The sequence below is a fragment of the Delphinapterus leucas genome, chromosome 2, assembly GCF_059928025.1.
Source record: "Delphinapterus leucas isolate spDelLeu-1000000601 "Yukka" chromosome 2, BTC_Dleu_Yukka2, whole genome shotgun sequence".
Lineage (NCBI taxonomy): Eukaryota > Metazoa > Chordata > Mammalia > Artiodactyla > Monodontidae > Delphinapterus > Delphinapterus leucas.
The window spans coordinates 84678565-84690734 of record NC_143130.1 but is presented as its reverse complement, the minus strand read 5'-3'; the positions used below and the strand labels follow the sequence as shown (position 1 = coordinate 84690734).

The 12170-nt window shown below is 38.2% G+C and overlaps 1 protein-coding gene across 5 annotated transcripts in view; it reads right to left on the bottom strand.

Moving 5' to 3' along the window:
- Nucleotides 1-12170, bottom strand: part of MYO5A (myosin VA) — a 181425-nt gene that overhangs the window by 10868 nt on the left and 158387 nt on the right. For 2 of the 5 annotated variants that reach the window (XM_022579515.3, XM_089907184.1), the window contains 6 exons: nt 11680-11754; nt 10165-10258; nt 4477-4623; nt 3763-3917; nt 1863-1952; nt 100-250 (listed from right to left, as the gene is read on the bottom strand). In XM_022579515.3, the coding sequence (XP_022435223.2) occupies nt 100-250; nt 1863-1952; nt 3763-3917; nt 4477-4623; nt 10165-10258; nt 11680-11754 (712 nt within the window). Of the gene's footprint in view, nt 1-99; nt 251-1862; nt 1953-3762; nt 3918-4476; nt 4689-10164; nt 10259-11679; nt 11755-12170 lie in introns of those variants that run through there. The other 3 variants (XM_022579518.3, XM_022579520.3, XM_089907185.1) reach the window with 2 other exon arrangements.

Genomic DNA, 12170 nt, shown 5'->3' with positions numbered 1-12170 from the left:
TATGAATACATGCTCCAACACATGTGCCACTGGTGGTCATCTATTGGCGGGCACATGAGGTAGACAGACCTGGATGTCAGCAATATGCCCTGGCCTTACCGATCATTGGCTGAAGGATGTTCTCTAACACCCGCACGAGCTGCTGGTAGATCTGAATGGCCAAGTCACTTAGCACCTGTCGGTACTCAGCCAGGTCAAAATTGGTGAGGCAGTGTTCATTCTGGCGAGATGTGTTGTGTTTCATAAAGCCCTAGAGCCATAATGGAGAGTTAATGATACAGATGAAGTAAAATGTCTCCTGTTTAACTCTCTCATTTGATCGGCATCCTCATGCTATTTTTTCCTTTCTCCAAAGAGTTCCCATTCCAACCTACACATAAATGCCAGGATACTCCTTCTCAAATTCTGTGTGTTTGTTTCCATCACGTCTCCCCTTCCACTTCTTACTAGCGTTTGAATAATCTAAACTTGGCAACCTAGCATTTAAGCTTTTCCACCAGCAATGTCAATGAAACAAGATGGGGGAACTTGATTTGAAAAAAAAACTAATGAGTGTTTTCACTTATGAAACAGCTGGTTCACTGCCAAGCACTAAATTATCTAAAGTAGTAATCTCTTAACTTCAGTTCATTAAATATAGCCCTATTTATAAATACTACACTGGAAGGACGTAAATAATCTTCTTAAAATTGATCAATTTCTACAGAGACTGGTGAATAAATAAAAAAATTCTCTTTACTATATTTTACTGTATCCACACATGATTCTCAGTCTGAGCTTAGAATGGAATCTTTTGGTGGTATTTGTTAAAATGGAAAGCCAACTGTACAGGCAGGTACTTCTGTCAGGCACTGCCTGACAAAGACAATTGCCTACTTGATGGATTCTGCCCACACTCGAGCATCTGCCTCCCTGCAACCTACTTAACAACATGGTCTAGAACTGGGGACTGAAAGGACAGTTAATAGGCCTTCTGGAGGATTCTGTTCTGCTAGTCCCATCTGCTCAAGGACCATGTCTTGCTCATATTGCATTTCCCATCATCTGCCAGGACAGTCCTCTGCCCCTAGCCTGTGGGTGCTCAGAAAGTACTACTGCTCAGCTTCTCTGCCTGCCCTCCCGGCAAAGGATGGGGAGGTATGAAGGGCAGTGGTTATGGACAGAGGCTCTTGGAGGTGGACAGACCCAGAATCCTAGCTCAGCTCCTTATGACTGAGAGCACTTGGGCAAAGTGATGAGATTTAGTTTCCTCATCTGTAAAACTGGGTTATAATTCCTACCTCACTGAGATGTTAAACAAGAATTAAACAACATAATGTACAATAAATGCTGTCTGATACATACTAAGCAGCCCTTAATAAATGATAATTATTAATATATTACATAGTTTTGAAATATGAAGTCTATCAACCAACTGATGACCACATCACTATAAGCAAAAGCAAAAATATCTATGGACAAATCTAAAGAGACATGTTTTACCCTGATCACCTTTAATGTATTACACAAGCCAAAACTGATTAATTTCTTTAAATAGCTCAATATTCCTACATCAGTCCTTGAAAAGCCCATTTTCACATCTTAACAAAAAGTTTCAGTGCGATAACCATTCAATGACCAATGCTCATTTTATTTCTGCTGTGCTTTCTCATAATACAAACTCTCCGAGGGAAGAAACTGTGTCACTTCCCAAGTCAGTTTTGTAAATAATGAACACCAAACAAAGCTATGAACTTCCAAGCCACCTCTGAATTCGGGTTTCTAAATTAACAAATGGCTAATTAGTTTGTGCTTTAAATTTTTTTCCTTAAAAAGGTCAGAGAAAGTATAGCATGCTGGTTTTGTGATCAAGGCTTTCTCACCTCTTCTCCACTGTACTGCTTCAAACAGTGCAAAAATCGGCATGTGTTAGAAAGCCAGAAGGAGACAGTTTCAAAATCATCACCTCTTTTCTGAAAGAGAGAATAAGCCTAAATTAGCTTTTTCCTTAGGGAAATAATAGCCTGAGAAAACCAAACAGATACCAGAAGGCCCATTTCCTTCACTTACCATTAACAACAGTTATAAAAATAAATCACATTGCAGTTGTAAAGCCTCATATCGTTGCTAGAGAATTTCAACCACTGAGTTCACGGGTTGTTTGTTACTTTGCTTGGCAATTAGAAAATGCCATTAGAAAATGATGCCTGGTCATGCAATTGATATTCGCTTAGCGGTCCCTTTAAGCAGAAAACAATTCACCAAGCCACAGCTTACCCAAACTCACTTCCCTGAGGGTTACTGAAGGGAATCAGAAAGGACTAAAGGCACAAAAGGGAATTACAAATACTGTGAAGCACTGAAACCCAGATTAGGTTAAAAATCTTGTCAATGATAAGGTAAAATTTCTGGGGAGCTAATCAGAAATGGAATGGAGGAAGCCCTGTGCAGAGCAGTGGAGAGTGTGGCTCTTCATCAGGTCTGGGCCACATGTCAAACCACCTCTGCGAAATCAAGCCAGGGACACACGACAAATACACTTCAGTTTAAAAAGGGATGTGAAACAAATGCACATCCATTTAAAATGGTATCAAAAGGGTGCTGTGTTCAAGTATCTACTCCTTTTTAATCTTTAAACAATTTGGTACAATAATTAGTCAAATTAGATAAATTTGGAAGAATTTATCCAAATTTTCTCATCTTGCAAGTAAGATGAGAGGGAGAAAACTTTACGATTTGGCTTTGTTGTCTTTGTAGGAGTTGACTTAAGAAGTAGTAAAACTCGTAGTCTATCTAAATGTAATACAGCATCAATACACCAAAAATTAAATGAGTTACATTCAGAAGACATTCATCAATTTTTGAATGTTAAATATTCAGAAACTCCACACTTTAGTAAGCACTGTAGAAAGTAACCACATAGACTATCTGTGCAGGAGGGACTGAGAACCGGCATTAAAAGTTATGACCAGGGGCTGGGGGAGGGTGTGTCTAATGGGTACAGAGTTTCAGATGGGGAAGGTGAAAAAGTTCTGGGGAAGATGAAAAAGTTCTGGAGATGATGGTGGTGATGGTTATACAACAGTATGAATGTACTTAATGCCACAGAACTGAAAAATGGTTAAAACTAAGAATAATGTTCACTGTTTTTCTAGATTGTCAAGAGGATGATCATGCAAGTGACTCAGTGATTACTGAGTTATGCAGGGCTTTCTGTTCTATTATGTAACTTTGCTGCCTTTTCCAAGTCTTTCCTCTCTGATTAGTATCTGTGTGTTGCTTCTCACATGGAACCAGGCATTTAAGGTAACAAGGAAAATTATGAGATGAGCTGGAGAATAATGGGAAGAAAAGTCAGAAGAGAATTTTAAATGTTTTATCAAACATTTTTTTATATGAATGGGCTAGGTATTACTAAACTTACTTAATACCTATTTTAACTATAGCATCATATTCCCTGTATATATGAACTTCACTAGGTATTTTTAATTTACTTCTAAGACCTCAAAGCAGAAAACTTCTATGACGAAACTGAATTTGCTTCACAATCAAATGCAAGTATATTGACTTAATTTTGATTACTGTTCAACCTGAGCCCTGTTTTGAAAGAAGGCACATAGACACTTCACAGAATGAATGTTTCCTACAATGGAAGGTATAGATTAAGACTAAAAGTGGTCATAACTGGAAACTTAGCTCAAGTCTAAGGAAGGAAAAATACCTCTGTGCAGACTCTGTCATCATTAATATTCATTATGAGAATTTTGTTGAACATGAACTGACCTTTAATACTTTTTTGATGCTGTTTATTGTTGATGTTAGCAACGACCTTACTTTCTGATCATCATTCAGGTAGTCAGCGTGTCGAACACACATAAACAGGATATACGCTGGTAACCCTGGAATCAAATTGACTGCTACACCACGTGGCTTCAGTTCTAAAAAAGAAAAGAGGAAAAATAATCTTATATAACTTTGAAAGTCTTCACGAGGAATGCTTTTTGAGATACAAAAGCACAGCTCTCATGTAAGAGTTCAATCATTCAGGGTAAATAGGTCGTGTTTTTAAAAAAGCATATTTTAAAGGCTGACTAAGTGGAGAAATTCTTGAGGGTAGGAACATGTGAATCTTAGCTGCTTATACAACAACTCCCAAATGTCTATCTCCTGCCCTGACTTTTCCTTTGAATTCTAGGCTCATGTATCAAGTGGCTTTTGACATCTCTGCTCAGGCATGTCAAACTAAGCCCATCCCAAACTAAACTCTTCGTTCCCTATGGAACCTGCTCTTCCAGGAGTTAGGTGGGTCCTACCAAGTGTCCCTGCAGTGTGACTGACATCCATGATGTGGTCAGGATGCTGCTACAGCACTATACGCACAGCAGTCAAGGATGACTAAAGAAACCAGTGTGAATATTTAATAAATGAGTGACTAGCCTTTCCCACCACCGACACATGTACCAGAAAGACCTTTTATCTCACGCAGGAAATACTTGCCCAGAATCAAGTTCTTAACAAGTTTTTGCTCATCCTCCTTCTTGTATTCCAGCATTCCTTGGAAATCCTTTTCTTTTCTGGGAATGTTGACTGGACGAATGGGCTCATCAATGATCTGTCCTGGGGATATGTTCTCCATTTGGCCCACTTCACCAGAAACAAAAAGAAGAAAAATGTCTTCCAGGTAGAAAAGATGAGAGGTTTCCATGTTCCTATAATTTTAAGTAAACTCTATAACAACAGAAGTTTGCCATATTTACCACTTAATTGTCCCTTCTTTCAGTATTTTTTCTGGTAAAACTGGGTGGATAGATGATAAATTTATATGGTAATGTCACTCTAACAACCACTAGTGCTTGGCTACTATGAACACCAAAGAATCTTACTAGATTCAAAAGCATTTTTTTTTTGTAATAAGGTTTACTTTGTAATAAGATTAAATGTCTCCAAAGTAAGTGGTTTAACTTCTTAGTTAACTAATCAGTATCAATCATAAATATCTAAATATATTTCGACTTTAATTTACAGAAGGAAAAAACAATATTCTACAAAGAGGCAGCCAGACTATAAAAGATTCCCCTTTACCTTTAGCTCTATGAATCTGGTCATTAAAGAAAAAGAACATTTACTTTTTTTTTTTTTTTTTTTTTTTGCGGTACGCGGGCCTCCCACTGCTGTGGCCTCTCCCGTTGCCAAGCACAGGCTCCGGACGCGCAGGCTCAGCGGCCATGGCTCACGGGCCCAGCCGCTCCGCGGCATGTGGGATCTTCCCGGACCGGGGCACGAACCCGTGTCCCCTGCATCGGCAGGCAGACTCTCAACCACTGCGCCACCAGGGAAGCCCAAAGAACATTTACTTTAAATGTATCATTGCAATCAGTTCAAACCACATCAAGATAGCTGGTAGAACCGAGTTTCTTCACACTAGTTGATGTGAAATGTATTATTTCTCACAAAGCCTTCATAAGGAAAAGGCTTAATGTTCTCCTGTCACCCCTCACTCCCAAAGAAATCATGAGCAGATAAAACAACCTGTATTTAATATGATTTCCTAAATATTATTCACTTTTTGTTTGTTTGTTTTTAGTAAAGTGCTAAAAGTCCCACCACAAAGCTGCAACCATTAAAGTACAACCGCTGGCTAACAACCCTTTCAGATGTTAAAAATGATCACCACTGTTGATGGCAGCTGCCAGAGAAAAACTGAGAGTTAAGAAAAAGTCTCCAATTTCATCTCAAAATTGAGAACTGAATGGGAAATTCAAGAGAAGGTAAAGGGAAACTTGAGTTATGATGGTGTTTGTGGAGCTATATGCTAGTAAGATTTTTAATTCTCTTATCTACAGGAAGGGGGGCAGTTAAGAAATCTATTTAGTGTTATACAGCAGAAACCAACACAACATTGTAAAGCAATTATACTCCAATAAAGATGTTAAAAAAAAAAAAAGAAATCTATTTGGGTGTAGTTTAAGTTTGAGTTCAGAGACTGCTGGCAAACAAACAAAACGCAGATCAGATGCATTAGAAAGTTTAATCTTGCTGACTCCACAAGGTATCAGCCATGCTTCTCCTGTCACTCTGGGCAACTTCCGGTGTTAGTTCTGGGAAGCCAGTTCCACAGCATGAGGTTATCACAGAGAACACCAATACCTGCCAGTGCTCTTGCTCATGTGGCACAGAGCCTGGTGACACCTCGTCCACCTTATGCCGCAGCATCACACACCGGGACTATCAGCGCTGAAAATCACCACCATCCACCAACGTTATGATATCTAAAGAGCGATCATACTGTGATTGGACAAATCAGGGCTGTGGCCACCTCCCATAACCTAGCATTTCACATGCATGATGCAGTCCGGAACCGCAGGACTAACTGAATGCCTTGTATGCCTCTCTACAAGAGATAGGAGATTCAAACTATTTAGTTTTACATAAGTTATTTCTGGAGTTAGTTTAAATACAACAGCATGAGGATCTCAGGATCAGTACACAGCTGTGACCTTCACAGCTCCTGTATATATTCTGCATGTAAAACAAAATAATAAGATCCCTGCCATCTATGTTACTGGTTGCTTTAAGCCACAGAAACAATTCAATGAGGGGAAACTGGGAGAAAACAGATTCAACATACTAAGTTTATCAACAAATGCACATATTTGGACTCTGTATAACTCAAAAAGGATGTTTTAAACCTACTGATTTTATCATATCTAAGGTGCCACTGATTATGACATATAGTATTATTTTATATAACACTAAAGAAGGAAAAATATTGCCAGTTAAACTAAAACCCATCAACTTCTGTAAGATACATCCTAATTTCAGAGATGTTAAAATATGAAAAATTGTGCACCACAGAATTTATGAAATATGGTGAATATTTTAACTAAGAGATATTATGTTTTAAAAGAAAGCTTCACTTTCCTTTTGCAAAATCTCTAACGAAGATATTTTTGGTTCTGTACAAAAATGTCAGAGATAAAATCTGCCATACTTTCATTAAAATTTTACTCTGTCTTTGAATTCTTCCCAGAGATTAGAGTCTTCACAAAAACTCACAGGTAAAATATAGATGTCAGCTCAACATGACCTTGATTTATTTAACAAATCATATAATTAAAATGTCAACCCTTACGTAGTATCAGGAAAATATAAAGCCTGAAAGAGAGAAGCCAGAATACCACCCAGTTTTTAAGAGACTCAGGGGACCTTGGGGGTCATTTAGTCGAATGCTCCATCTAATACAGCAATCTTCTAGGAAGATCTGAAGCAACATCTATTTCCATTTTCAAGTATAATAGATTCTTTATGCTTGAGAGAAAAACATTCCTGAACCTTTTTGTCCTAGAAATAGAAAGGAAATTGGAAAATTTTTTTTCCTCCCCTCACTTTGGTACAGGGAAGATCTTGATCTCAGGTTTAATTGAGAGTCAAATGAATTATTATAAGTAGAGAGGGTCTGTTGGAAAATATGACACAAAGAAGTCAGTGCTCTTCAGAAGGCTTGGGTTCTAGTCCCATTTTGGCCACTAAGTGGCTGAGACTTTGGAAGTCCCTTATGGTTTCTGGGCCTCAGCTCTGTTCTCCTATGAAATAATTAACTGATTTCTAGAATTCTTTTAGGTCTAAATTCCCCGACTCTATGAAAATTGAGATGGAACACCCACTCCTGGATTAAAATACAGCATAAAGCATATCAAATTTTGAAACACTCTCCATTTAGCCATATAATTTCTGCTAAAAATTATGTATGTTGGCATTTAAAAAGTCTTCACTGGCTTCTAAAAATGTCTCCTTAATTAAGTGTAGCCCATAGGAGGAGGTAAGAGTCTTGCTATTTTAAACCAGAAGCATTTAAGTATATTATATTTAGAAAAATATAAGAAAACTTTTAGATATTAGAAGGTGCTTTGCTGTACAAGGTTATCAGTGTTTTCTGTACACTGTGGGGATAAGGGGACAGGAGAGAAAGGTGTTGGAAAAGCGTGTTGTCTTTCTTCTCTGCCTTGGGGAGGGGAGGTACACTGCACTCAGCAAACGCTCAAGTCACATAAATCTATTTCATCTTATTCTGTAGATATGTATTATGTAACTCCACTTTTCTTAAGAATATCATAATGACTTTTTTGTTTAATCTATGAATTGCCTTCTCAAATGTACTTATAGATTTAAGAATATAGCTGGCAGGATAGTTTAACTGATGAGGTTGAATTCTGATTGATAATGGCTTAAAATTGCTCTAAGCTTTCTCTTTAAGTAAAATATACATATCAAAGAAAGCTAAGTAAAAATGTAAAATAATAAATGGCTTTTCTATTTATCAAAAGTTACTAACATATGGTAAAGAAACGATTAGGAGCTTAAAAAATAATCTTACAAGTTAATACCCTTAAAATCAGTTTCGTTCAAGCGGATACTCTGCTGTCTAATTATCATCTCATGATATAATTAATGCAGAGTTAAGTACAGAAAGGTTCTCTGAATAAAGACTTTTTTTTTTTTTTTTTTTTGCGGTACGCGGGCCTCTCACTGTTGTGGCCTCTCCCGTTGCGGAGCACAGGCTCCAGATGCTCAGGCTCAGCGGCCATGGCTCACGGGCCCAGCTGCTCCGCGGCACGTGGGATCCTCCCGGACCGGGGCACGAACCTGCGTCCCCTGCATCGGCAGATGGACTCTCAACCACTGCGCCACCAGGGAAGCCCTGAATAAAGATTTTTAAAGTTCCGCCAACAGACATATAGTCTGGGTCTGTAATTCAGAGGTTCAAAATTTTAATAAATGGAATGATTATGACAGGTCAAACAATATACTAGGTGCTGTGAAAACAAGAGGAAATAAGAGGTGGTCACCATGCTCAGGAAGTTCATAGTCCATTGAGGAAGGCAGTAATTCAAACAGAAAAACTGCTAAAAATATGACAGTGAAAACCACAAAAGATGGGAGGCAAATTGCAGTACACAGAGGGTAGAGCCGTAGGGTCTATCTGTGTGATCAGGAAAGGCTGCTCTTGAGCATGTGACATATAACTCTGGTCTCAAAGGATAAGCAGGACTTGACTTTGACATATAACTCTGGTCTCAAAGGATAAGCAGGACTTGACTAAGAGAAGCAAAAAGATCAAACAGGTGGAACAGTTACGACAGGCCTGGCACGTTGGAGGAATGAGAGCCACACAGTTAATCATGGTAGATTCTTTTGGACATTCCCAGTGATGGGGAATCTTCACCCTTTGAGCAGAGCAAAAATTATTCAGAGTGACAATGACAGAATAGACGGGCAGGCTGCACAGTATCATTTTTGGTCAAAATGGTAATAGCCTGCATAGGTCTGAAGGCAATTCCAAAGAGGGTCTCAGGATCTCTTGAACAATGAGATCATTGCTGGACTAAGCTGAGAATGTGGCTTTAGCCCTGTTCACTGCTATATCCCTGGCACCTACTTACTGAAGGAACAAACACTAACCCACAAGACAAGAATCATTTGTATATAATAATAACCGATATTTGATCACTTCTCAAGGTGTTTTCCCATCATCATATATAAATCATGAGATGTTTTCTAAAATCTTATTTCTTTATAATCATAATTCTTTTTTTTCTTATTTACTTCTCTTTTTGTTCTCCATTAGATGTAAGTTCTTTGAGGACACAGACTCTGTCTTACTCATCTTAGTATCCCTAATACTAACAGTAATAAAAATAAGGTGTATATAGGATTTACTGTACCAAATGCATTCCACATATTAATTAATTTAACCCTTACAAACCGTGTCAGGTAGACACCATTATCATTCCCATTTAACAGGTGGGAACACTGAGGCATAGAGAGGCTCAGTAACTTGCCCAATATCAGATGACTAATAGTGGAAGAGGCAGTATTTAAGCCCGAGAAGCTTAGCTACAGAATCCATGCTTTTAACCACTATGCAATACTGCCTAGCATAGTGCCTGGTCTATAGAAGACGGTCATTAGATGTTTGCTGAATGAATTCTCTCTTTGTAAATTATTACTACCACGAAAAGAACATATTCCCCCACCTAGTAATGAAAATTTCCACTCCACGGAGGCCAGGTTTGCTGAACGTCATTTTTGTTATTGTCCCTAATATTCACACAAAAACCTTTTAAGCCACTAGTATTGCATATAAAACCAAGGTTCAGCAACTGTCATAGAAACATGTTTAAATACCTTCTAGTTCACCGATTTTTTTGGCAAATACTTTCAGTTGTTTTTTCAGTTTCCGGACAGTCTTATCTTGTTTTTCGAGTTGTTCCATCAAATCCTAAAGATCAAAATGAGAAATATAACAGAAAGACCAAAATAAACCTTCTAAAATGCACAGAAGGAGAGCAGACACAAAATTACAGAAACAGCACTTGTTAGTTTTACATAAAAGCTCCATGAAAGCTCATGGGTGGAGCCCCACCTGGCTAAAACTGGCAGGCAATGGGAAATGCAGCTATAATAAAAGCCAAATGTTAAAATATACAAGGCAGTAAACTCCTTTACAGCGTGATGGACAGCAGGCTCACTGTGGAGTCTTTTCCAGTAGACTCCACAACAATTAAAATGCTCGTAAAATGTACTGCTATTCCAGTAGCAAGTTTTTCTTTTAAAGGGGGAACAGGCAAAGTAAATTCTGATGAATGCACACAGTTTTTTGGGAAGTTTTAAGGATGGTTGAACTTAGGGGCTTTTGATTAACACCTATGTGTGTGAAGCACTGTCTCTATGAGTCCCACCCTTTGGAGAGGCTAAAACTAGTCCTGTAACTTAAGAAAAGTTAAGAAGTTTTGGGAATTAAAAGGTAAGTTAAAAAATAACGACAGGGGGGTGGGATAGGGAGGGTGGGAGGGAGATGCAAGAGGGAGGAGATATGGGGATGTATGTATATGTATAGCTGATTCACTTTGCTATAAAGCACAAACTAACACACCATTGTGAAGCAATTATACTCCAATAAAGATGTTTAAAAAAAAAAAATAACGACAGAAAACAGGATAGAGTGGTCTGCAGACCAAGTGGCAGGTTGGATAACGTTCCCATAAAAATCTCCCAGGTGATATAAGCTTGTTTATAGAGAAAAAGGGATAATTCCACATGGTTTATGCAAAAAGAGAAAACAAAAGCAGTTGGTTCAAAGGTGGGGGGTTAAAAAAACTGTGATAATTGGCTCTCTAATCAAGAATTCTTTCAAATGACCAGCATAATTAAAAGATCGATAATTAAGAAGAAAAGTGGACAACAGCAGACTAGGAACTTGGAAGGGAAATAAATCAGTGATTTAATAAGTCTGTGGTTGTTATTCAGGTTATGGATTAGAAAAGCTTTTATAAATACAAATATTCATTCATTTTCCAGTTTAGTTTAGACAAGGCTGATTTAGATACTAGATCAATGATTCAAAAGGAACAGTTGCTAACATTTCAAAGCGTTCAGTTGTTTCTTGGATTTTACTTTATCTTTCAAATTTTGCTTCCATCACACTGTAAGCCTAGTGTTAATAACAAACTGAAGGTGACAATGGACGCAGGACATTGATAGAGGCGACATCACTGGGTAAAAGACAGCTGTGGGGAGAAAGGTTTTGTGACACTTTTTGAAGAGACTTCCTGGGGCGGGGCAGGCAGCGGTGTGCTCTTCAGTTACAGAGGGCTAGAATTAGCAGGGAAGACGACAGAGAAGCACTCTGAGTTTACATACAATCATCCGTTTGTAAAGTGAAATCCGATATGATTGATACTTCTTAGGATCATCTGCATATAATTCCTCAAAATACTGAAAAAACAGGCACAATGGACATTTGTTTTTCTCTGTGAGGGGAATGCTACCTCTCAGCAAAATCAATTTTAAAATATTTTAAAACACAAATAATGAAACCACGTATACTCAAAAGGCTCTGATTTGTCACCTGCCATTGCCCTCTAATTTTTCTAGTACAGATGATTCTGATTATATATACACAAATATATTTTCATATGCTCAGAGGAAACAGGCTATGTTAGCAGGTAAACAGAGCTGTGGTCCATATTCCCCAGATAAGGCTGTTATTTCAATTCTCAGACCTGCTCACAAGTTGCTGCACTTTCTTTGCTGCCAGTAGCAGTGGCAAGAGTGGGGAATTCCCTTAAAACAAAAGTGAAAATAATGGCAAAGTTGGAGCTCTTGTTTGAAGTTGGAAAGACTGATGAGAA